General features: G+C 38.3%; 1 protein-coding gene across 2 annotated transcripts in view; it reads left to right on the top strand.

The window, feature by feature from the left end:
- Positions 1–27519, top strand: part of LOC140232993 (uncharacterized) — a 30450-nt gene extending 2931 nt beyond the window's left edge. The window contains exons 1-12 of one of the 2 annotated variants that reach the window (XM_072313100.1): positions 10383–10443; positions 13049–13229; positions 13972–14127; positions 14912–15048; positions 15845–15996; positions 16741–16929; positions 21606–21695; positions 22610–22699; positions 24571–24693; positions 25589–25720; positions 26343–26459; positions 27118–27519. In XM_072313100.1, coding sequence (XP_072169201.1) covers positions 10437–10443; positions 13049–13229; positions 13972–14127; positions 14912–15048; positions 15845–15996; positions 16741–16929; positions 21606–21695; positions 22610–22699; positions 24571–24693; positions 25589–25720; positions 26343–26459; positions 27118–27231 — 1488 coding nt within the window. In that variant the 5' untranslated portion in view covers positions 10383–10436 and the 3' untranslated portion in view covers positions 27232–27519. Of the gene's footprint in view, positions 1–10382; positions 10444–13048; positions 13230–13971; positions 14128–14911; positions 15049–15844; positions 15997–16740; positions 16930–21605; positions 21696–22609; positions 22700–24570; positions 24694–25588; positions 25721–26342; positions 26460–27117 lie in introns of those variants that run through there. The other variant, XM_072313099.1, reaches the window with a different exon arrangement.
- The last annotated feature ends 334 nt before the right edge of the window (positions 27520–27853 follow it).

Genomic DNA, 27853 nt, shown 5'->3' with positions numbered 1-27853 from the left:
TATTCATAATGAAATACTCATTGTCACATGTTTACTGTACCACATGCACTGTTGTGCTGGCATTGTTCATTCTCACTGTCACATATAGTGGAAAACTCCAGAAGTGGGGGTGCTATTCAATTTCTGTAATCATGTTATCACTTAACTAAAGCTGTGCCAGCACACTGTGGGCTGTATTACGTCATGTATGCAAAAATTAATTAATAAATAAAAAACATTGAGCACTACCGGTATCTCATATCCAAACTGTGCCATAGTTTTATAGATTTTCCCAGCAATTGCTAAGTTTTAGCCGTGATAAAAAAAGGGAAAGATTAAATGTGATTACTCTGCATCTATTGCGGAGAAACTGGGCTCAGTTTGGTTGCTTGACTTTGTCATCACATCGTATATATTGCAGCTGCTTGCACCCCAAGAGTTTCAGGTTTTAGACTTTAGGCCTAATAAGCTGAATCATATTTTGCAGAACTCAAAGGGCTAGGCATAATGAAAGGCATTAGAAAAGTGGGATAACAGAGAAAAGCTAATCACTATCATGCATGCATGAAACACTAGACGCTGTGTGTGCCTGCTGGATGTGCTGCTCCGTACTTCTGCATCACAGGAATGCCAGAAGTCAAGTCCGAAAACGTAATCTGACTTGACCTCCATGTGTTGCATGTTGGTGCATAAAGATTCAAAGACCTCATTTACTTGCACAAACCACATGGACCCAACCACTAGCAACAAAATGTTCACATTTATATTTATGCGATCTGGCACAGGGAGAATTCAGCGAGTTTCGTGGGGCTTCTAGGATCTGCATAATGTACATGGGCTGTTGCTACACTTTTTAAGTCACTGTTTTCTTTCCAGGGCTCTCTCTCATTCTTGGCAAGTATAGCTCTTGAAATTAAACTCTGTAATTTTAAACAAAATAAAAGGCAATGATTTCATTAAATGCTTTAACAATAAAATTCCTCTCAAATTACCAATTACCAACATTGTTCAAATTTCTTTTTTTTTTTCAGTAAGTTATACAATGTAACTATTAATTAATACCTATTAAAATGAAATTGATGGGTGATGCATCTGACTATCTAGTTTAAAGCTATCAGATTGCTGTGACAGGGTAAAATCGAAACAACCACTGGGTATACAGTAGGGCAGTGATGTACATTGCATCATAAGTCTCCTATTTATATTTGTGTATGCACAAATCTCCACTAAACTGCCATTTTTTTTTTAATGATTTAATGAGCAAAATGGTGCACTCCATCTGTCATGTATATATTTGTGTTGTATTGTTACTACCTTGCAAAACTACAAAATTACAAAACTGTCACATCTTTGTCTGTCCATGTCACGTAGCGTACATTAGTCCTACCCAGTAGGCCCACCCACTATGTATAGAAATGGTATAAAATACAAACACAGTAGGTATTCAAACGAATATAAGTACTGTTATCTGTCCAATCAATATTTGGCCGGTCAGTTGAAAAACAACAAATTTTCAATGAGCATTCATAATTTGACCTTATTGTGTACATTGTAGATGACATGTCTGTCCAGTATTGTGTATAATGTTAAACACACCAGCTTGCTCTTTGGATTACTTAAATCAAATTCTGGGGTTTCCCCCCCCCCCCCCCCCCCCCCCCCCCCACTGTGACCTTCCATGTTGAATGACATACTGTCCAACCTCAGATATCCCTTCACATCACCCCACCCAGGACAGACGGCCATTTGACATTGTGAATAAGCAAGATAAATGCTCAAGCATGATGCTTTCTAATGAGTTGTGATTGCGGTATGCACAAGGCATTGCCAGTTTTCTACATGTATTACAGAAATTTACCTGATGTTTGCATGTTTAATAACTCAAATCATGTGAAAATGAAATTAGATTTGTCATACAATAAAAATCAGTACCAGTATGTACACATACTGTATACCTCATATTCCAATTTTCTGATTGCCTATTGTGTTGAAGAATTTTTTTGTTTTGTTTTGCATGTTTTTGGTATTGTGTAAGATAATTGTTTTCCATTTCTCGTGCGGATGATACAGGAGAGCTGAAAAAGTGATGTCCTGATAAATGAGGTCAGACTAGAAAGTCACCTTCACAGTCATGCTATGTGTTGACAAGACTCAACATAATCTGTGGCCCAGTACTTTAGATAAACATGCAAACACACCCTTGGATTAGACTTTGTACAATGTACATGAGGAGACCTTTTTTTTTTTTTTTTTTTGATATGCTTTGTTGCTTTAGTAATCAATAATCAAATATGACCTGACACACATTGTTATTAGTCAGAGATTGTTATTTTAATTTTTTGTCCCCGCCGAACGAGTTCGAGCAGGGGACTATGAAACGGGCTCCGTACGTGTGTGTGTCCGTCCGTGCGTCCGTCCGTGCGTCCGTCCGTGCGTCCGTCCGTGTGTGCGTCCGTGTGTGATCAAAATGTTCAAAATGCTACTCCTTCGCCATTTCTAACCCGATTTTGATTCTGTTTGCTTTATATGATAGCACTACATGGGAGCTTTGAAACTTCTACACAGAATTTCAATTGTGACCTTTGACCTTGACCTTTGACCTATATTGTACATTTTGCTTCAAAATGCTACTCCTTCGCCATTTCTTACCCGATTTTGATTCCGTTTGCTTTATATGATGGCACTAGGTGAGGGCTTCAAAATTTCTACACAGAATTTCGACCTGTGACTTCTTTGACCTTTGACCTTGATTTTTGACCTATATTGTACATTTTGCTTCAAAATGCTACTCCTTCGCCATTTGTAACCCGATTTCAATTCCGTTTGCTTTAAGTGATGGCACTAGGTGAGGGCTTCAAAACTTCTACACAGAACTTTGACCTTTGACTTCTTTGACCTTTGACCTTGATTTTTGACCTATATTGTACATTGCCTACAAAATGCTACTCCTTCGCCATTTCTAACCCGATTTTGATTCCGTTTGCTTTATATGATGGCACTAGGTGAGGGCTTCAAAACTTCTACACAGAATTTTGACCTTTGACTTCTTTGACCTTTGACCTTGATTTTTGACCTATATTGTACATTTTGCTACAAAATGCTACTCCTTTGCCATTTGTAACCCGATTTCAATTCCGTTTGCTTTAAGTGATGGCACTAGGTGAGGGCTTCAAAACTTCTACACAGAATTTTGACCTTTGACTTCTTTGACCTTTGACCTTGATTTTTTTTACCTATATTGTACATTGGCTACAAAATGCTACTCCTTCGCCATTTCTAACCCAATTTCGATTCCGTTTGCTTTATGTGATGGCACTAGGTGAGGGCTTCAAAACTTCTACATAGAATTTTGACCTTTGACTTCTTTGACCTTTGACCTTCATCTTTTTACCTATATTGTACATTTTGCTACTAAATGCTACTTCCGGCGGGGACATATATTACGCACCGCGTAATTTCTACTTTTCCTTGTTTTTCAATCAAACACAAAGAATATCTGGGATTGGAATTTTGTTCATCTATAGTTTTTTTTTTTCCAATGTGAAGCAGACTTTTTGTTTTACAACCATTATACTGGTATCATTTCATTTGATATCTGCTGTCATTGCAATGACAAGACAAAACTACTCTCTCTTTCTTTCCCCTATAAGCTCCCCATAAAACACAACACTTTAGTGACTTCAAACCATCCTGTCACAAGGACAAATACTCTTAATATTTGAAATCTCTTGTGCAGACATTTAGTGTTTCCCCAAGGTACATGTGGAAAGAAAAAAAAAAAAAAAACGTTATAGAAGGATGTGGTATTGTACCTGCAAGTCACATCTGTTTCTCATGATCACAGCATGTTCAATGTGTTGCCTGTGGATATATTTTTTGTTCGTTGATAGTACAAGTGTACTGGTAACCTCCCAAAACAGAGGTGGTATCAAACTTCCTGTTTCTTTAACTCTTTATGTGCCACGTTCGCACGCCCGACTCAGTCAAAGGCGTGCCACCTTCATATGCTGCTCAAACCGACAAACCCGGCCAAACAAATTGATAAATCGTCAAATGCTACAGCCAGTGCAATGAGAGCATTCCTTGCAATTCCATTCCTTTCACATGTAGCGTGCATTTTATGTGGTGATTGACTATCTAAGGATTGTCCCTTACTGCTTTGAGTGCAAAAGTCATGCCTCTGCAATAATGTGGGTGTACTGGTCATTTGAAAGAAAAACAAACATAGATTTGCCATACAATTTACATCAAAGCAAAGCTGGGAATTTTCTCTACAACTTTGCTCATTACATGCGCGAATTAAAAAAAAAATGTATGAAAGTTATGGATTTGTAAACCCGAATGTTTTGCCGAAGTCTGACTTCGTTGCTGTCTCAGAATTATGTGGCTCACAGGGTTTTTACACCAGGGAGGTGTTACAGAGATGGAGTGGCAACTCTTCATAATTCATGCAAAGACATGTTTGGGTTCAAGGCGTTACAATGGGATGTCTAGCATTCCACTACGCTTTGAGGTCATGCTCGGCACCGCTATAGTTGCAAGATGAAGTTTGGAGACGAAGAACGCATTTCACATTTCGTTGAATTATAAGCTTTATTTCCCGTAAAATTTAAATGAAATACTCGAATTGATTTAGAATAGTTTAGGAAAGAATTCAATATTATAAACATGTATTTCTAGATTCCTTGTAATGCGCAAATCGAAATGAAATGAAAATTAAGCCCTCTCAAAAACCTGATATTTTTCTGTAATGCGCACATTTCCGCATGTTAGTTTTCTATCTTTTAATCTGGGATATTCTGATCTTTCAAATAAAGTACTCCGCTAAAGCGTGTTCCAGCGTGCTTTTAAACTATTTGCAGTTAAAATTGTCAGTTTTACACTGGGCAATTCCGCAGTTAGAGGGACTTGACCATAAAATTTCAATTTGGTTTTTTCCTTGATTTTTGTGTTTGACTTCAGAAAGAACACATTGATAAGTGAGGAAAAACTATTTTTCAGGGTATCTTGATAGTTTTAGGTATTGAATTCACCAATTTTGAACAAGTAATCTTTCAGATTGAATTTCATCAGCAAAATCCCCATAATGGCAAAGAAGATAGCTAGTCAAGTTAAATGCTATTTTCTAGCCACAAATATTGAATTCATAGAGGCAATGCTGTGCTTTCATGGATAGATTAAGTAAAATCAACTTACATGTCTTCGAAATGCAAACGTGTGTGCATTTCCCCAACCATCTGACAGTCATGTAACGTTACTAACCAAAAAGTGAAATTATTTACCTCCAGAGAGTATAAAGTGTCTATGAATGATAATATTTCAATTTTTCCTGCTGTGTCCAATGACTAACTGAAATATAAAAATAAGTATTACTAATCATTATAGAAGTTGAAATAACAGCAGTCAAAATGTGTAACGTTACTAACCATGTAACGTTACTAACCACAGCCTGTGTGTATTGTAACGTTACTAACCATGAAATAAGTGAATAAGACTCCAATGGACAGGTCCTGGTCTGGCAAAATTTTGCCTGATGATAGAGCCAGATGTCAACTACAAGATTACATGGTCATACAGTAAAAAGGTAATGGCTTTTTTTTTTAGTAAATTAATTATGCAGATTTACGCATGAAATCAAATTTTCACCTATAACGCCATAAAAAAGACTGAAGGATTACTAAATTTTTGTGTAAGAGTTCCTCAAGACACATCAAACAATTTTCTTGCAAAAAAATAACAAAATCAAAATCAGTTTCTTTTGTTTTTTATTGTTTGGTTAATTTCTTATGTATTTTAATGTTTTTTAACCTTTTGTTCTCTACTGTTTTGTTTTTTTTTGCCAAAATTTGTTGCAGGCACTTTTTCAAGCTTATCTACATTACAATTGATTAATTTCACTGGTCAAAGGTTGAAACAATCTAATTAATATCAAATTAATGAAAAAACACAATTTGCATTGGATTTGCACACGATATCATGAATTTGAGCTGTTTTCAGGTCGACATGCATTTATGCAAAACATTACATAACTGCAGAACGGTGTACCCGGACATCGCAAATTTGGTCTCAAAATATGCGGGAGACTTCAATGAAAAAAGTCATGAGACGATGCGGCAAAATCTTTGCGCATTGCGGAATTGTGGCGGGAAATGTTGGGGGGGGGGGGTCTACAGCATTCGCATCACTACAGAAGGTTCACAAGGTGCACATTGAGCGATTTTTTAAAATTTTTTTTAACCACTTCCCATGAGAAGGGGCAATTGATGGAATCTGTGGGCCAGCAGAGCATTATGTGTGGAAAGTAGTGTTAAAAACAATTGAGGCCATCACTTCAAATTTTCTGTCCCAATTTGAAATTATCATACAATGGTTTGTCACGGTTAATTACGCTTCAGGTACAGCGAACAGACTTTTGTTTTCAGAACAATGCAGAGATTAGACATTCAAACTGGTCTAAAAGAAAAAAAATACATGTCCCTGGACTTGAATAAACATGAATTCAACTAATACTCTGTATCATTTGAGTTAATGTCATATGACTTAAACTACATTCACAATAATATAAAACATTGCATTATGCTGGATTCCTATAGTGCAATGACTACGCACACCACAATTGGCCATACACTGTACACACTACATACCGGTACATTAGTTTTGCTCTTTGATATCTTTCCCCTTTATTAAAGGTACTCTTGATAAGGAACACATTAACTGTTTTGCTCAATAAAACAGGCTGCTTTTGTGAATTACTGTGAGTCATGATGAACAGTGATTGGCAAAGTTATGAAACTGTGGATATCACTGGACCTAGTCTTTAAAAGTGGTACTTTTTTTTTAGTTTGTAATTTATGCAAACTTTTTTCTAGTCTTTTTTAACATGTACAAGTACAATGGTACTATACTGCATGAGTTTGATGATTGAAATAAGAGTTTCATGTCTTATCTGATGTTTCTTAGCTTTAACTTTGCATTCTCATGGGGAAACATGTAATGATTTGAGTTAACACACAATTCTGTAATCACTGGACAAACCGTAACGTTACTAACCGTAACGTTACTAACCATGATTTTTGTACTTAATTTCCAAACAAAGTTATAATGAGAAAGGATATTTGGGGTAGATATTGCCCTTAAAGCTAGAAATGAAAAATAAGTGTTGATATATTTCAAGCTATACCAGTTTTAGCAAACTTTTTGTTCAAAGATGCTCATCAATTTTTTATGTCCTTTTTTTGTAACGTTACTAACCGGCATTAAAAGCAGACCTTTCCTCTAAAATAATTCATGAAATGATTTCATTCTTTGCTCTGTTCTAGGTCTACACTAGAATGATCTCTGGTGACATTAATGAGACTTCACATCCACAGATAGAGAAATGAGTCTAATCTAAATCATGAGAATGTCCCTAAAATGTAACGTTACTAACCGCGGAATTGCCCCACTGCATTTTGATTAGCTGCTCCAATTCAAGGTACACAAATTCATTCTTGCCATCACATTGAAAGAGAGACCCCGTTTACAGTGCGAGGCTCGGCCAGCGGCCGAGCCCGCCTTCATTTCAGTGTAAACGTGCAAAAGGCCAAATGCGCGGCCAAAATTGGCCGCGCATTTGGCCACGCTCTGGAGGTGGTCTCGGCCACAGCCGAGCCGCGGCCGAGCCCGGCCTTTTCTCAGTGTAAACGGAAACTTGGCCAAATGCGCGGCCAGTTTTAGTCTGGCTTCCAATCCCTCTGCCCGTACTATTTCGCTTTTCAGGATATTAAAGATAATAAAAAGTTTTGGTACCTCAAAAGTGTCCTTGAATTTCCTTGTCTTAGTTTGTGTTTCAGGTTAAAGTACCTTTCATATAACTAGCACTGTGAGACTTACTCGCCCCAAAGTGCTCTCATGTCTTAGTAATCATGCAATTAACTGCGACCAGCAGCCCCATACGCATAGCGACCAGCAGTCCCATACGCATAGCGTAATCAGGCTTCGCATTGTAGCGTTCAGGATCATGACAGATTTAGTATCGCAGGGTAAATGTCAACTTAAAATCCCATAAATTCTTCAATTTGAAGACTTACCAATTAAGTTGAAGTATTGAAAACAGGCTTCGGGCAACGTTTGGTTCTGCCTATAGTCCCTTTCTGTTCGAATTGATGACTGAATGTGACTCGGTCGACAGGACCTTAGGAGAGCTACATACAGTACACTGAATACTACAGCCAGTGCCTGCGAACACATCACATGCGCACAAATTTCAAATCCATGAACGGATAAGATGTTTGTGTGCGCATGCGCTGGCCATAGTATCCAGTGTATGTAGCTCTCCCAAGGTCCTCTCGACCGAGTCACATTCAGTCATCAATTCGAACAGAAAGGGACTATGGGCAGAACCAAACGTTGTTCGAAGCCTGTTTTCAATATTTCAACTTAATTGGTAAGTCTTCAAATCGAAGAAATTTTTGGATTTTAAGGTGACATTTACCCGCGATACTATTTAATTCTGTCATGATCCTGAATGCTACAATGCGGAGCCCCATTATGCTCTGCGTATGGGGCTGCTGGTCGCAGTTAGCTATGCGTACAATGGGCTGCACGCTGCTGGTCGCAGTCAGTGGTTTCGTACAATATTTATCGACGCTGTACAGCGTCGGCTCTGGTACGAAACCATTATTGCATGATTACTAAGACATGAGAGCACTTTGGGGCGAGTAATTCTCACAGACAACGTACTTTAACCCGAAACACAAACCAAGACAAGGAAATTCAGGGAAGCTTTTGAGGTACCAAAACTTTTTATTATCTTTAACCCCCCTCAACGTCAAAAACTAGTATAGTTAAAGGTGGTTTTGTCCTGCAAAGGATTTTTCCTTCGGCAGAGGCCTTTGCAAGAACGGCGACTTCATCGCCACGGAATCCAGTTGGCAAAGGGTCTGAAAACCAGACTATACCAAATTGCGTTTGTTTACAAGCAGAGCGCCACTACGACAAAATATTGAAAGGTTTGAATTAAAAGCGCGGCCGAGCCCGGCAGTGTAAACGGACAAAATTGCAGGGCTCAGCCCCGCAATTGAGGCTGGGCTCGGCCCAGCCCCGCACTGTAAACGGGGTCAGAGAGCGATTGCAGTAGGGGCAAGTATTTCTAGATGTGAGAGCACTAGTCCCGATTATTGATGCTGTCTTTTGTCAAAGCACATGGATAACACCTGTAGTTGAATGCATAACTTCTCGGCGGTGCCGCGCATGACTTCAAAGGAGAGCAGTAGTTGTCTCCCCTTCTCTAGCACCTCCCTGTTTACACCATGGCACATAAAGAGTTAAAGCCATGTCGTGTACAAATTGCATGTGAGGATTTGAAAGTTCACAGGGGGGTGTTTCATGAAACTTTTTGTCGGTGATTTACACCGACAACTGTTAAAAGCTACTGAAATCCTTGCGTCTGATTGGCTGATAGCAAATTTGTCGGTGAAAACCTCCGACGAACTCGTTGATGAAACGCCCCCCAGATGTTGAACTCAAAGATTCATAGACTGTAGATGCAATGAATACAGCCCTGAAGGAACTAGTTATATTTCAATGATTAGTGGGAGTGATTTTAATATGTGAGGTGAAGAAGTGAAACAAGTAGGTTTACTTAGACACGAATACAAAAGCCATTGGATCATGTGGTATAATTCATAGGATTTTTGGATTCTTTATTCCCAACATATCTATGGACACTTATCTACAGGTGAGAGAACTTCAGATACATTATATGTGACTCCTGAAGACCACAAAGGCACTGTATTTGCATACAATCCTTTTAGAGAAGAGGTCTGTTTTTGTCCGATTTCATGGTGCTGTGTCCCAATGACCATGGAAACCACAATTCACAAATGACTTTCAGCAAACAGACAAATACCACTGATGTCAGGCATACTCAGTGTTGCTTCTTTTCTCTTCTTTTCTCTCTTTTTCCCCCCTGTGGTCAAGAATTTGATATGGGGAATTACAACCCTCTCCAACTAGACACTTTGCCTTTATCTCATGAACTATCCAGTCTCAATGGACAAGGACTTTGTGTTTGCTAGGTGATAGACACACCACTTATTTCATCTACACCACGAGTTTGAGCCAAAGAATTCCTGCCAACTCTACAAAAGGACATGATGCGTGCAATCTTTTGCCATGTTGATGCTCTGTAACAATACATCACCCTCCCCCCCCCAAAAAAAACAACAACAACAACACACAAACAAACAAACAAAAAAGAATACATTGATGCAATCATGCTACTACTGATGAGTATTAGTAGTTGGGCATATCATTGGCCTCTGCATGCACCCTGTTGAAACTACTCCACAGTATGCAGCGATGTGATAAAAAAAGGGAGTCTGTTCTTCGTGCATGCATGTGGCCGGTGTTTAGAAGTACCGGTACTATCTGGAACCATTGTGCTGCTCAAAACTTCACTGTGCTACTGAAATTATATGACTTGTAAGTGATCCGAGCAATTCAAGTACCAGTGAGTAATCCTTCTGTAAGTCATGTTTTTGCATTTCTAAATTTTGGAAGTGATGTAACCAGCCAGGTCCACATTTAGTAGTTTACGGAAATACATAATAAATAGATTTAGAATCTTAATCTGAAAATCTGATGTTGGACTTTGTTCATCGCCGCATCATATCACAAGGTTGTGGTAGCAAGTGGTAGCAGTCCCAAATGTTATATTTTGTGTCAGTATGTCAGAACTGTCACAGCTGCTCAGTCATCCACAAAATCAACAATTTACTTTAATAGTCTGCCAAAATGGCACAAAAATGGCACAACTGCCTTGCTTCATATTACGCATATTATGCACAGAAGAAGGACTTAGACAGGACCAACAAGGAGAGTAGGCTGAATAATTTTCTTTTAATTATTTTTATTTTTTTAGCACAGCAGTTCAGCTCAGTTGTAGTTGTGAAATGATGAGATGGTAAATTGTATGAGCATGACCACTAAACTCTCTATCCTGAAGTGCCTCAATCCTGGAGGAAAACTCCCATGAACAGCATCATTTCATGGGCATGATGAGCAATACGTATCAAAGATATAAGTGCATATCACTGGAATGCATAAACAGACAAAATTTGCAAATTATAGAATTTACATACATGATAAATTCTTTAAAGCCATATCTTTCTTTTTCACAGAAGAGTCATGCTGTAATTTATTGGCATATAGTTTTAAAGCAGGAACAGATGAAAGAGTCTTTCTCGGCCTAAAGATTGTGGGTCCAAATTTCACAGCAGTTGGCAAGCAAATGCTCTGTAATGATTGTGTGATCAGATTTGCATGTTATCATTGTGGATGCATAATATTAACGTTAAAATCACAACTTGAGTTTGCTTATGATAACAAAGATTATTCAATTGTTTCGGTGTTAGAAATGGTTTCATAGCTCAATGTGGAATAGCGTAGCAATTTCTTTCACAGTATTGAATTAAAATCAGCAAAGCAGATCCACAAGGTCATTTTTACTGAAACTTCCTGACTCACTGGCATTACCTGGTACCCACTGAAAGTTTACAAAGTATATAGTAAAATGTGAAAAGTTCCTTCATATCAAAATCAGCTTAGGACATTCAATTAAGGTCCTAAAGTTGTGCAGAATAAAGTACTGTATGTGTACCCATACCAACATGGCTTTGTTACAGAGGTGTTGGGGGGAAAGGAAAAGTGTTGTCACTTTAAGAATTTATACTGAAATACAACATTGTATTTAATACTCCTGTGACATTTGACTTAAAATCAGATTGTTGATCTTGGAGGAAACCTAACTTTAACATTGGAAAATGTAAACTTTGTCATTACACAAATAACTCTGAGGGTTGCCTACCAGAATTGTTTCAGGCCTAATTAGCTCGCACATATTAATGTAGAGAGAAAGTTTGAAATGCTTAAATGCAAAATTGTTTCGATATCAATTTCATCATCATTGTGATTATGGCCATGACAGTGAGTATCATACAATGTAATATGATTGTTTGACCACAAGTTTTTTTAAAGGGATAGTACAGTATTGGTGGAGATGAGAATTGGGCTTTTAACTTTTTGCGAGATACCAAGAAAACACATATGATATAGTACAGAGCATACTATTTTAAGAGGAATTCAAATGTTATTTGATGAAAATCGGGTTTGGAATGACTGAAACATCCAAAAACAAAGTAAAACAAAGTGATCGTAATAAAGTGTGGGTCCCACACTTTATTAGAATCGCTCTTTTTTCACTAACTCAGCCATTTGAAAACCAATTTTCATCAAATAAATGTTCAATTCCTCATAGAATTACATGCTCTTTCATATTTTATAAGAGGTTTCTCATTATCTCACCAAAAAATGTTAGAAACCTGAAATTAGGTCTCAACCAAAACTATACGATCCCTTTAAGGGGAGGATGAGTAATAGTAGCAACAGACAATATAGGAATATTTGCAGAGAGAGTCATACTGGACCACCTCAAATGAACATACCTGAATGGTATCTATTTCTAGGGAAATATAGAATTTGGAGAAATAGTCAGAATTGATCTCTATTGTGGAGTATTCATTGATCATCTTTTAAATCACTGCTCCGAGTGCTCATATTGAATACTGTAAAAGTGGCTATTTTTGCACTTGGGTGGGTAAGATGAATTTCACATGTTTTTAATTCCACAGAGTCAAGACATCGACTTCTGGAACATATGGCAAGCAAAAATATTTGTGTGCTTTTATTTTTGCACAAGTTTCTGGTTGCATGAAATGTGAGAAGATTTAAACACTACGAAAATTTCCATGTTTACAGTATCTTTTGTGGATATGTAAACTGTATACCCATACTGTAGTGCACAGGACCTCACGACCTAGAGTATAGCCAGGTATTCAAAATTGTTTATATATGCAATATTTGTTTCCATGGTGCATCAAACATTGGCATTCATACTCAGCATATGAAGAAACTTTCACTAAACATCCATCCGATGGGCAGTCATGTGAAATTTGAGGATTTGAGAATCAGATTGAAGAAACATCTCCATCATTTGTGTCATATCTTTTCATTCTGTTGTCAATCTCAGCCGGTGACTCGAGGGGGAACATGACCAAGTTCTGGAGCAGTCACTCCACTGAGGCCAGCCTTGAGGAGATGATGCTGGACTCCAATGCAGCGGTCCTAACTCAGCATGAACTTCCCGAGGTCCTATCTCTCCTCCCGGACCTCAAGGGCAAGAGGGTCCTGGAGCTTGGGGCAGGAATTGGGTAAGCATAGCTAAGAATTGGGATTTAAAGACAGTCCTGCAGTGTGGCTCAGACAGCCCAACCCCAACATCCCTTCCCCCATTACCTGTGGGTGTCTAAACAAAATACACAGCAAAACACAAATTAGAACTTACCAGTACCCCATAAAAAGAGTTATGGAAGCAAAGAGCAGTTCAACAGAGCAGCAGCTCAGCAAAACCAGACTTGCAGCGACATAAAGTCTGAATGTCAACCACTTGAAGATGATGACCAATAGGCCTCTTGATTCAGCAAATGTGACATTTTTCTTTTATTTTTTTGATTGAAATGATTACATATGTACAGCTATGTCTTAAATGGCCACAGAACCATCAATGTCATGTCTCAGAGGGCAAGCACGTGAAAAGTGATGCAATGTCAAATTATGTATGACCATGTTGTGATGAGTGTATGTATGATACCATGAATGATTGAGCAAGAATATTGCATTTCCCTACAAATACATACTGTAAAATCTTCAAAACATTGAAATTGTGATCATGGTCTCCTGTTCATGTCTTAGATGTTTCTATCTGTAGAGCATTCATTTTCTGTAACAGGGGTGAAAAAAAATGTGAAAATACACTGTAGCTGGTTGTATGTCACCTAGCTTGGCAAAAACAAAAACAAAAAAAAAAACTAAAACAGGATGAGAACTGAATATTCATGCAAGTAGCATGTGGACAATTTTCCAAACTGATTATGAGTTCCGTCAATATTACAGGCGTTTCACAGGAGCCCTGGCCAAGGTCTGTGAACATGTAACGGCAGTGGATTTCATGGCCTCTTTCATTGAGGAGAACAAGAAGAGCAATGGGCACCACGGCAACGCTAACTTCGTACAAGCTGATGTTATGTCTCTTGAGTTACCTCAAAATAGGTAAGATCTTTCTTGAAATATTTGTTTTCACTTATTGAACTTCAAAATTTGTCCAGTTATGATATGCAGTCGCAAAACATCTCTAGAAATGATTAGGAGGGACTCTGTAATGAGGTGATGTCCAGTTTCAACTATGATGGTTATTTTATGTTTCAGAATGTTGATAAACAACAAAATGACTTCAGAAATGTTTGGTGACACACTGAATTTACTCAAGTCAGTTGATAAGATACAAACCCATAAAGATTTTATGAATGAGTGAATCTACCACAATCTACAGCGTACTGGTGTAGTGCAGTTGTAGCTGCCATAACTGGAAATTTGTTTACATAGCTTTACTAGGAACTGTTGAACAATGTATCAGATCTACTGTTTTTAACTACTTTGGTACATTGTAGTTCCAACTAGTTCTCTGTTAGTATCTATGCTCAGCATGTTTATTTCTGAATGACCATCTTAGGCAAAGATTTTTGTGGGTGTATACACAGGAGTTACGTTAGATATTTCACTATGTAAAGGGTTTATTAAAAATCAAATGAGGAAGGATGAGTTTTTAGATTGAAAGAAACTGTTGTAGAATAGCTTAATTTCCATGTTGCCCTCATGCATAGGTAACAAAATCATGTTATAGCCTAAACTTGACAATAATAAAAAAAAAATGAAAAATGAAAAAATTGCCACCCATCAGATTAACTATGACAGCATGGTCTGAACTGGCAAGGAACACATGATATCATTCAGAAAGTCTTTTTAATACTCTCATGATATATGTTCTTCCCACCAGTTATGATGTCATCTTTTCTAACTGGCTGTTCATGTACCTGTCCGATGACGAATTGGTCAAACTGGCCCTCAGACTGCTTGGCTGGCTCAAGGATGGTGGTCAACTCTTCTTTCGAGAGTCCTGTTTTCATCAATCAGGTTCATCTAAAAATTATTCCTCATTTGTAGAGTCCTTCTTTGAAATTTTTCCTTGTTTAGTGAGTGTCATGTTTGGCTAAGATGATAAAGATACATTAGTGTCCAACCGAGCAACAAGATGCATATTTTCCGCAGCAAATTTCCTCGAGGAATTTATGGGTTGATTCAGGGTGAGCTCCAAATTCTTGCTATTTGGAAGATGCATGAGTGGCCCTATTGTGTTTGACACTTTCCTGTAGCTTTAAGTTGATATTACTAGGGGTTTCCACATGTTACTAAGATTTTTCCCATTTTGAATCCCTAAATGCTACAGAGGAAACTATTGTCATCCTTGATGCAGAACAGTAGATAATGGCATTAACTGGTCAGAGGTCAGACACAGGTTAACTCCAATATGTTTTGGTGCCCTCGTGAAACAAATATCTTTCATACATTTGAGCACTCTTTCATAAAGGACTTCAGAGCACTCAAAGTCACAGTAGTTGACAGAAATTGCTAGTTATTGTTTGCCCACAAGTAATCAAATCTGCAGCTATTCGGTGGCAGCAATATTGCAGCAGTCAGTGAACTGGGGGTATTTTAATATTGGCTATGGTAGCTGCTACAGTTGTAACGTGCAAATGCTGTGATCTTTGTAGATTGTAGCATGTGCAATTCACATGAGACTGATAATATGATAGCTGTGGACAACTTGTTTAGTGCAAATGAATTCTGCAAGTTTGGTGCCAATTTGTGCTTTGCAGAAGACATCGTTTGTTGACTCATGCCTTTGAAATTTTGGACCCCTCTGCCTTAGGGGATGTGACGAGACAATTCAACCCCACCAAGTACCGCCACCCCAAGGAATACAATGCTGTCTTCCAGTCGGCCTGCTCCAGCCAGGAGAACGGAGGTCCAGCAGCGGGCTTCGAGTTGACGTTCTGCCGCAGGATACAGTCTTATGCCAAGGTTAGCTCCCTGCTTGATAAAGTCACTGTATTACAATTTGTCTACTTTGAATAGAAATTGAGCTTCATAATCCTACATGCAGAGTCCATTAATTCCATGATATCTGGATTGAAAATAGTACTAAACTGCTTCAACAATTCTGTAAGTGATTGGATTAAACATACTCGATTATATCCATGGGCCATAGTGTTGGAATAAATTCATTAAGTACAGCATTTGTTAACATGGTGATGCATATACATAGAATTCTTGATAGTTACAGCAGAATTCTCAAAATCCTTTGTTTGCAGTTTTTGTGTTGTAGATTTTGAATTTCATCATCCTGTTCATAGAGCAGACAACTCTCTACCCTGTTTGTAACATTATTTTGAGAAAGAAAAAGATGTTGCTCTTAGGATTTGGCTGACGGGTATCAGAGGGTTAGTTACAACTGTTGCACTCACGCTCTTGGCACGCAATTTTGTCAGTTACTCGACAGTTTGTTAAAGCCCCGGTAGCATGGGAAAGCATGGGTTTACTGCCCACGGGGGCATTTAAAAAATCAAGAATACCAGCCTTTAGACAAGTGCATCGAGGCATACACTCAGCGGCAACAGTTAACTCCAGTCAAGATTTTTTTTTTTTTTTTTTTACTGGGATTCTCAAATATATCTGAGTCTGGCCAAACTTCCCACCCCATGGTTGTCCCCTTGCATCTGGATGGACGTATAGATGTATTCCGACATCTTCTTTACTCCATAACAGCTGAAGAACAATCCCAACCAGTTCTGCTGGTTGTGGCACCGAGTTCAGCAGGACAGGAACGCCAACCACGGCTTCAGCTCCTTCCAGCAGTTCCTGGACAACAAGCAGTACTCCCTCAACGGTATCCTGAGGTACGAGAAGGTGTTTGGGGAAGGCTACGTCAGCACGGGAGGACACGAGACCACCGAGGTGATTCTCTTTATTATAGCCAGAAATTCTCATGTTTCAAATCTTCCTTTGCAAAGACCAGTACCATTTTAATTATACCCCCGCCAAACGAAGTTTGAAGGGGGTATATAGGAATCAGCGGACGGTCGGGCGGTCGGTCCGTTGCAAATCTTGCGTCGCGAACTACTTCCTCAGTTTTCAACCGATTCCCATAAAACTTGGCACAGATGTGTGCCTTTGGTTGTAGATGTGCAAGACATATTTTTTGACAGTACCCAAAAGTACGTTGCCATGGTAACGGCATATTATGGGCAAAAATGGGTACAAATCTTGCGTCGCGAACTCCTCCCACAGTTTTTGATCAATTTTTATGAAATTAGGTACAGATGTTCATCTGAATATGTTAATGTGCAAGACACATATTTCCGCAGTGGCAAAGAGTGCGTTGCCATGGTAACGGCATGTTATTGGTAAAATATAGGGCAAAATGCTTCATGGCAAAACTGCTTCATCAGTGTTCTTCCAGTTCTCATGGAATTCATATTGAATGTTTGCCTTAGGATATAGGTCAGTATGACACATTTCTTGACAGTGACAAAAAGTATGTTGCCATGGTAACAGCTCACATATTATGAGCCAAAATTATGGAAAATTTTGTGTTGCAAACTACTTCCTCAGTTTTTGCCCAATTTCCATGAAACTTGGTACAGATGTGTGCCTTTGGTTGTAGATGTGCAAGACACATTTTTTGACAGTACCCGAAAGTACGTTGCCATGGTAACGGCATATTAATGGCAGAAGATCAAGGAAAGATCTTGCGGATTTAACTACTTCCTCAGTTTTTTGACCAAAGCTTATGAAATGTGGCACACACCTTGATCTTGGTGGGAAGATGTGGAAGACATATTTTTCGGACGTGTCGGAAGCTGCGTTGCCATAGTAACGGCATATAAATGGCAGAAGATCAAGGAAAGATCTTGCGGATTGAACTACTTCCTCTGTATTCGACTGAAGCTCATGAAATGTGGCACACACATTGGTCTTGGTGGGAAGATGTGCAAGACATATTTTTTGGACGTGTCGGAAGCTGCGTTGCCATGGTAACGGCATATTAATGGCGGAAGATCAAGGAAAGATCTTGTGGATTGAACTACTTCCTCAGTTTTTGACAAAAGCTTATGAAATGTGGCACACACAATAGTCTTGGTGGGAAGATGTGCAAGACATATTTTTCGGACATGTCGGAAGCTGCGTTGCCATGGTAACGGCATTTAAATGGCAGAAGATCAAGGAAAGATCATTCCTTGGGTAAGACTGTCGTCACGGGGCGGGGGTATTAATCACCTTCAGTGATATATTTCTAGTTTAATCAAGTGCCCGTTGTTATTTGTAAGTTTCATAGAGTTTGGAAAGTCATGGAATAGAAAAATAGAGAAACTAAGTTTTCTATCTTCTCTTTTGGTAGCTGCTAGTACAAGTGATTGTAAATGTGATATATTTTGTTATAAAATGGGTTCAAGATTGTAGCCAATTGGAAGCGCTGAAATGAGCACGTGTGCTTGTATTAATTTCTCACTAACATCCACGGCCAATGGGTTCAAGATTGTAGCCAATTGGAAGCGCTGAAATGAGCACGTGTGCTTGTATTAATTTCTCACTAACATCCACGGCCAACGTCACAATGTTTGCACTAGCAGTGCGCACTCAATCAGTTGTTACAAGTGCGTCGCGCGCTACTATACGCGCTGTCAATCCTGTAAACAACTTCTAGTTCGGGCTGCCGGCCGGCCTTTCTTGTGTGCATAACATGTGTGGCGTACGTATACTCTTATACGTACAGTAGGCCCTACTTATATGTGCGGGATTTCCGAGTGTGACGTGTTTGGGACGAACATCTTCGTACATCTTGATCCACAAATGTACGTTAAAAATGTTGTTAGTTTTTTACCCATTTTATAAAACAAATGATGCACAGGATTATTTCGTGGCATTAGTGGAGACGCAGCTCACTCTCGGGTATTTACAATGTAGTGCATGTTTCACAATTGTAAATACCCTCGAGTGCGCTACGCCTCCACTAACGCACTCTATCCTGTGGATCATTTGTATATTAATTGTTAGTACTGTGTACAATGGTAATACTGCTGTGAGAATCCTACAAAAGTAGAATAGATATTCTTTATTTTAAAGATGATTACAAACTAAACTAGACTCGGAATTTGTCAAGACTGACAAATTAGGTGATCCGATTTTTTTTTTTTAATCAATGATTCGAGTTTTCACCTGAGATTAGGGACATTGGTCGTGTGATGTTTGGATTCTCATTTTGAAAAGGGAGTCAGACCTGCCATCTTGGGTACCGAATTCCGTATACACTATCAAAGAAGCAGAATGAACTATATTTGACCTTTGACCCCACTTTGCACCCCCAAGATGGCATCTGAGCAAAAAGTGGTTACTTTGTGAAATGATTCTTGTAACATGGTCTTTGCGTGTGCAACATATGGGAAAGATAAGACATGTATTCACCAAGATACAGGATGAAACATTTATGACCTTTGACCCTAATTTACATACCCAAGATGGTGTCTGATCAAGTAGTTGTTATTTTATGAAATAATGTACATGACATTAACTAAACATGTGCAAAATATGGGGATGATAGGGGCTGTTTTTCTTGAGTTATTGCAAAGAAAGTTGGAAAAAGAAAGAAATATGAAAATACATCGAAGATAATCTTTAATTTCAACCACTTTTTTGGACGTGATCCCGACACCATATGAAAAACAAAGGGGACACGTACAATAGCGCAAAGTCTCAGCTACAACATATTAAAATCTGGGAGAAATTCACCGAAGGGTAAGTGAGCTAGTGCTCGATAAAGACAATCATGTCAATTTTCACATCTAGAAAAATTCCCTCCCATAGAGATAACACGTCATAACGAAGATAAAGAAAGAAGTACATATGACTTTGACCCCGATCTGCACAGACAAGATGGCATCTGAGCAAAAAGTGGTTATTTTGTGAAATGATCCTTGTAACACCGTCTTTACGTGTGCAAAATATGGGGAAGATAGAACATGTATTCACCAAGATACAGGATGAAACATTTATGACCTTTGACCCTAATTTACATACCCAAGATGGCGTCTGATGAAGTAGTTGTTATTTTATGAAATAATGTACGTGACATGAACTAAACATGTGCAAAATATGGTGGTGATAGAGTATGTTTTTCTTGAGTTATTGCAAAGAAAGTTGGAAAAAGAAAGAAATATGAAAATACATCGAAGATAGGCTTTGATTTCAACCAAGTTTTTGGACGTGATCCCGATACCGTATGAAAAAATGAAGGGCACACTTAAGATAGCCCAAAGTCTCAGCTACAACATATTAAAATCTTATAGAAATTCACCGAAGCATAGGTGAGCTAGTGCTCGAAAAAGATAGTCATGTCAATTTTCATTTCCAGAAAAACTGCACTCCCATAGAGATAACACGTAAACTGGTCAAATTTGACAAGATTACTTTCAATCCAATATTACGAGGTGATGCCGTCATCTAATCAAAATATTGTTATATATTAATGAAAGAGCATTTAGTAAGCTGCAACATACTGAAATCTGGGTGAAAATTGACCAAGGATAAGTGAGATACGCTCGAGTGAACTTGTAATTTGATGACGTCATTTTGAAAATTTGCTCTTTTTATTTTATTAAGAAATTTGATATCTTTTAATCATTTTTCCAGCATCGCCAACCCATGAAATGACATGTACAACTCATCAGCTTTCAGAATATGTAAAGAAAATGGGGGGTCACCGTCCATCCTGACGAGTAAAATCGGATTTAAAATTGGCGGTTTTTTGGCATTGTTGCACTGTATATCGCCATTGACGCGCGTGCGGAATTTCAACTTTGACGGGCCCTTATGACGTCATATTGAGTTGGATTGACTTGAAACTTGGTAGACATATTCCCTGACATTTCAGGCAGGCGATAAGTGTGATAAAACGGGAAATTTCTATTGCATATGAACTGTGCGTGCGTATATGCACGTGCGCGTACGCGTCCGTAAGATTTTTTCAATTTTTAGAAAAATGCTCCAAATGGTCTGAAACGTGTGCAAAAAAAATTTGAGCTCGATTTGAGCATACAAATATTTCAACGCGCGCGTACGCGCACGTTTTAAGGTATAGATGAATTTTGAGAATATGCATAGAATGCGCTTGACTTGAAATATATGTGACGTAAATTTCATTGAAAAATTCCATTCCATTAATGAGATATGATTGAGAATGTGTTTTCATATAATGACGTCATAGTGACGTCACGGTCGACTGATCACTTTGATTTTAGTTCGATTGCCGTCTTTGGGAGACGATACATATATGGTATAAGTTTGAAATTGATAGGAAGAGGACTTTCTCAGCTAATCGATGCACAACTTTTGGGGAGAAAGAAGAAGAAAAAGAAGAAGAAGAAGAAAGAATCCGTACAAAAACAGAAGGTGATCCGAGAGGATACTCGGATCACCTAATGAAAGACTAATTGTGCCTAAGCATAGGCTTTGTACAATTAAATTTAAGTGGGAGTCGAGAAAATGAAGAGACTTAATGGTGTCACTCATGGTTATTTTGTGATTTGTAAAGTGGAAAGAAGTATTTTCCTAAAAACAATGTGTTTCATCCACAGGAATTTCTGAAGATGCTGGACCTTAAACCAGACCAAATGGTTCTCGATGTGGGTTGTGGCATTGGAGGAGGAGACTTCTACATGGCTAAGGTCAGTGAAGGCTGACCATGGAGTCAGCCTGCACATTGCATCTCTTTCAGTAACTAATTGAGAGATTTCATCATCTGACATGAAAGTGATAATTTCCTGCTTAGTTCTGTCTATATGTCAAATATTGTTCATTTGCGCTGGAGTACTTTTGTTTGATGGAGTCAACCCATGTCAAATTAATTCATTTTTTTTTGTAGTGTCATGTGGCATTATTGCTGTAAAATGTCTTCCTGTAAGATGCGAGCAATTATTGGAGATGTACGATATGTTTCACACTTGCTTGAACTTAACACATGGTGCCTAGATTTATTGCTTCAGCGCTGACTTCTTCTTTGTATGACTAGTTCAGTCGTAGACTGTTTACTATATGGGGAAACGTCACATTTGATTTAGTCCTCAAATTAATTTGAAAATGTAGATTTCATTATTATATCCTGAGTATGTCCGAGAAGTTCCTATGAAGCCATTCCAGTATGTAAGGATTGCTGTTGCCATTTCTCATGCCTGCTGCATCCAAACCTTTATTGTCAACTCATTGATGGCAGAAATATTCGAGGACATACTGTCAATGATTGATAGATTATGCAATCCTTCTTAACTCCTGTTGTATCACAGTGGCCTCCAAGTTAGACTACTGCAGTAGTACATCACTTTGAGTATGTTGTCACACCTAGATTGCAGCCACTTATTTTTGTTTCTTTGCTTTTTTGGTGGGGGAGGAAGGGGTGGGATTAAGTTATCAAATACAAAGAGAGAAAACCAAGATACTCAGCAATTTACAGCTAACTGCAAAGGCACTTTTAGACATAATGATTCAAAGTCGTTTGTAGACAGGCATTAAGAAAATTATTGCATATTGATAGCCTGTATTCATTTGTTGTTGTTGCTATTGTTTTATTCATCTGGTTTTATAGAGATACAGTGTGCAGGTCGATGGGATTGACCTTTCAAGCAACATGATCGAGGTTGCCATGGAAAGAGCTAGAGACCAAAAGGAAGCAAAGGTAAATGGCTGTTTGATTTAATGCTGATCCGGCAACTGCCCATGTCAGAAGTTGCCCCCATACAGTTTGCTGGGGAAGAAACTCTCTTTAAAGATCAGGTAGTGTGGGGAGAATTGATCTTCATTCGCTTGCTCACCAGGGTACACTCGAAAACCACAACTAGCACAGACCTTCCTGAAAGGAATTGCCCATCAGCTGTTATTGTGCACCGCTCATCGATGACATTCTACTCCACTCAAGATTCTTCAACTGAGTTTGTGCTATTTGCTGTGTATAAAGCTGTACACAATTCTTTATTGAGATTCCCGATTATATCTTAGTCGGTCCAACCTTTGCAACACGCAGTTTACCCACGCTACCGGGATTTAAAGGGCTGGTGTGCTTTCGGTTGAAATGGAACTGTAGGATTCCTACATTTTTTAATCATAATTTTTTGAGATAATGAGAAACCTCTTATAAAATCTGAAGAGCACATAATTCTAAGAGAAATTCAAAGTTTATTTGATGAAATTTGGTTTTGAAATGATTGAGATATCCAAAACAAAGCAAACCTAATAAAAGTGGGACCCATCTTATATTAGGCTTGCTTTGTTTTACTTTGTTTTTGGATATCAGCCATTTCTAAACCAATTTTCATTAAACAAGCTTAAAATCCTCTTAGAATTGTGTGTTCTTTAACATTTAATGGAGTGGTTTCTAGATATCTTGCAAAAAGTTAAAAGCTGAATCTTCATCTCAACCAATACTGTCCCATCCCTTTAACCATCATTCCTGAGATGACAAACTCCATCTCTTGGCTAGACTTCTGTATTTACTACTTTTTGTTTGTTATCAAAGTCTCTGTTGCTTAAAGGTTCAGTTTACCTTTGGGAGCAGTAATTTAAATAATGTTCAAGATATCACATTTGATGCTTATGTGTAGGTCTGTTGTACCCCAAAACATCCTACCATATAAAAATTTTTGCAGTAAAGCCTAAAATATAAGGAGATATCAGTGTTTTTCTCAATCAACCGTAACTGTAGAAGGTGTAGTCTGGAAACATTTTTATCATAACTTTTGTTCACATTTTGTGTATTTAAAGGGAAAGTAAACCCAAAGAGCAATGTCGATTGAATGAAAGCAGTAATATTAGTAGAACACATCAGTGAAAGTTTGAGGAAAATCGGGCAATCGATGCAAAAGTTATGAATTTTTAAAGTTTTGGTGTTGCAACTGCTGGGTAAGGAGACTACTAGAGGTTATGACGTATGAGTGGACTACAATATAAAGAAAATTACACATTCCATCAACTTGATACTGACATATGTTAGGGGTAGCACTTATTCCCCCTGCTTTCTGAAAGTGGTTAGTCAAGAACTCTTTCATTTTGCTAGAAAAGTGAATTTTTGTGGAATTCTTTTTATATTTTCTTTATATTGTGGTCCTCTCATACGTCATAACCTCTAGTAGTCTCCTCATCCAGCGGTTCCAGCACCAAAACTTTAAAAATTCATAACTTTTGCATCGATTGTCCGATTTTCCTCAAACTTTCACTGATGTGTTCTACTAATGTTACTGCTTTTACTCAATCCACATTGCTCTTTGGGTTTGTGTTCCCTTTAACAACACTTAGCATTGATTATACAGATTCAAATTTTTACAGCTGGTTGTTTCTATTAATAAATCACATATTAGAATTATTTTAAAGTGCTAATGCTGGATTTTTGTTTCATCTGCAAATGGTAAATTATGCCTTTAAACAATTAAAAGACAAAAAAAAAAGCGCTCGTGTTTTATAACATTATGTCTAGTTCTACTAGATTAACACCCTTGTTGCGTGTTCAGAGTATTTCAGCCCTTTTTTATCCTCTTTGTTCCTCTTTCTTGCCAGGTCCAGTTTGAGATTGGTGACATCACTAAGAGAGTATATGCTGACGGTTCCTTTGATGTCATCTACAGCCGAGACACCCTCCTGCACCTGAAGGACAAGCCGGAGATATTCCGCAAATTTCTGGTGAGACACGTTCAAGTCCATCACGGGCATCAACTACTGGCATGAGAGTAGCCAAGGCTGTCCCTGTTGACCATGTTGTATGTATCCTGGTACTGGCATCCTATGGAGAGTCCTCATTTGCATCTCGTTAATATGTATATGTAGTAAACTAGCAAAAAGAGGCATTAGGCACACTCTGGGGCACTGATAGTAACCTGGCAACCACTTCCTTTCTTCTCGCTCACTCATTGCATCATCCCAGTGTCATCGCTATCAATTCTGTGTTGTTGTTGTTGTTGTTGTTGTTGTTGTTGTTGTTGTTGTTGTTGTTGTTGTTGTTGTTGTTGTTGTTGTTGTTGTTGTTGTTGTTGTTGTTGTTGTTGTTGTTGTTGTTGTTGTTGTTGTTGTTGTTGTTGTTGTTGTTGTTGTTGTTGTTGTTGTTGTTTTCCTTCATTGTTTCTGCTTGCCTCTTTGTTCCGTTTCTTTCTTTTTTTCTTTTTTTTTCTTTTTTTTTTGGATTTCCTCCTTGCTTAAGAGTACCAAAGTGAGGATGTCACAAGATATCGTGGCACAAGGTTTCAGGCAGTTGGTCGGAACCGGTCAGGAACATCGTTAGTAACCAATGTGTTCACAGATATTCAAGCTACCTGAGGTTGTTTAGAACCAGTAATAAATAGCTATGATGTCACACCTTGGTACTCTGTAGGATGAAACATTTCTGCAAATCCACTCCCAGAACAAATAATGCTCTTTGATATCCTCAAATATCTAGAATGAAGAAGTAGGGAGAAGTTGGAATATGTCAAAATAAGTTGAAATGATTCCATATCAAGACTACAGCAAAACAGATATCAAATTTCTTCTTTTTTTAAAATTTAAATTGCCTGTATTGTGTGCTGGTATCTGCCCACTGCAGAGCTGGTTGAAGCCTGGTGGTAAGCTGTTGATCTCAGACTACTGCTGCGGCGAGCTACCCCATCATGAAGACTTCAAGGCATACGTGGCTCAGAGAGGTTACACACTGTACACACCCAAGAAATATGGAGAGGTAACTTAAAGGGTGATATGTTGATGTAAAGGATATATTGTATGTGTTTAAGGCAGTGGTAGTGTTCATGTTATTTAATTGTGTGGCTGCTGTTTCTGAATACTAAATATGTTTGTACAGATGCTGTTATCTGTACTTAGTGATTCACATGGCATGACTAAGGTTCTGTAAAAACTGGAGCTGGCTGCTGGAAGGAAGGTAGCAAATGAAAATCAAAGGTGTGTGAACAGGAATCAATGCTTTTAGAATCAATGCCTCCCTGTTTGTGACTGATGGAATCATGTGTCGACAGAAGCAGTTTAAAAGTCCTCGAGCGATTTCAATTGTAAAACTGTGTGGATATCAGTAGGTTCAATAATGAAGTTGTAATGTGTCTAGTTACCAGGCAAATTGATTTAAGCAGGTCTATTGATAGTAATTGCCCTCTGCTGCTAAAACTAAAAAAAAAAAACATTTTGACTTAAAGGCAGCGCAGTAACAAACATTTTTATGAAACAAACATAATATTTGCATAAATGCTGGCATGAAGTGGCTGTCTATGTAAGCATAAATGTATAAGTGTGCTGGATGCCCATAGCAGTATTAAATGTAAATGCAACATCATTACGGTTTGTCGACACAGCTCATTGAGACGGCAGGCTTCGTCAATGTGAGGGCGGAAGACAGGACCTGGCAATTTCAGGCCATGCTGGAGAAAGAATTGGCCAAGATACTGGATGGAAGCCAGAATATCCTGGAGGTTTGTACATTCAAAATAATTATATTTCCAATCCCACAGACTGCTAGATTTTGATGATTGTTTGTCTTGTATATGAAATGATCTGCCCTTTATTAATTTCTTTCACAACCGTTGCCATGATTAGTTTCCAAAATATTGTTGTGTATGTCTAAAGGTCAAATGTGAAGAGCAAATATAAGGATATACTGGTACATGAGAACTCGTAAGGCAAAATTTGAGAGAGTCTGGGACAGTGGGTGCAAAATTGTGCACTCTGTGTAAACCTGACAAACTCTGGGATATTGTAGTCTATAGGTCAGAGGTGACTCCCGCCAAGCCTTCCATTCCATAAGAAAAAGAAAAACACCCCCCCCCCCCAAAAAAAAAAAAAAAAAAAAGAATTATTGGGCCCAGGAGATATAAAAACAATACAAATGTTGACTTTCTAAGTTCAGTATGATATGCAGCATGTTACTGAAGGAGTACAATAATCATATGACTTACGATAAAATGGTTAATTAGTTTGTACAAAGAAAAAAAAAGAAGATATTCTCTGTGCCAAGTCAGTAAAGATGTATTTTATTTCAGTTCCATGATTAATCTATCATCGGGATATCCAAGGTCTTGTAAAAACTCTGTGTCTCAGGTGCTTTGTGTTTTTGTGTTTTTATCCATTCAGGGTTTCTCGGAGGAAGACGTCGCAGCGCTGCGGGATGGTTGGAAGAGCAAAATTGAGCGTGTGAAAGCTGGCAATCAGAAGTGGGGGCTCTTCTACGCAGAAAAGACAAAGTAAACCGAAAGCAACGGTCTTGCTGCTGGTACAATTTTAGGCAAGATATCTGAATATGAGAAATTTCGGTGGGGGAAATAGACAGAGATTCATCACAGGGGTGATGGACTATTTTTGTTGTCTTCCATAAAGCTGAACCTGTAATATTTTTTGTTTTTGCCAATGAAACAATGTTGCAACTCAAAAAAAAAAACAATGTGTACAATTCAAATATTGCTTCACAGATATTTTAATTTGAAGCCAGCACGGTGATTGTAAAATTGAGTTCACTGTTGACACTCAGTGTCTTGAATTTTTATGCCTCCGCCACGAAGTGGTGCCGGAGGCATTATGTTTTCGGGTTGTCCGTCCGTCCGTCCGTAATGAATTTTGTGGACAAGGTAACTATCAAAACCTGTTGAGGTATCCTAATGAAACTTGGCATGTATGTGTATTAGGGGGTGAAGTTGTGCCTATCAACTTTTGAGTGCACATGCTCAAGGTAAAAGGTCAAGGTCAAATACATAAAATGTCACTATTTCCACCATATCTATTGAATGCCTGAAGATATTTTCTTGAAACTTAGTGTATACATGTTTTACCCAATTAAGATTCTCTGGTGAAAGTTTGGGTCATGAGGTCAAAG

This window comes from Diadema setosum, chromosome 9 (genome assembly GCF_964275005.1).
Source record: "Diadema setosum chromosome 9, eeDiaSeto1, whole genome shotgun sequence".
Classification (NCBI taxonomy): Eukaryota; Metazoa; Echinodermata; class Echinoidea; order Diadematoida; family Diadematidae; genus Diadema; species Diadema setosum.
This window is presented reverse-complemented; position numbering and strand designations above follow the sequence as displayed.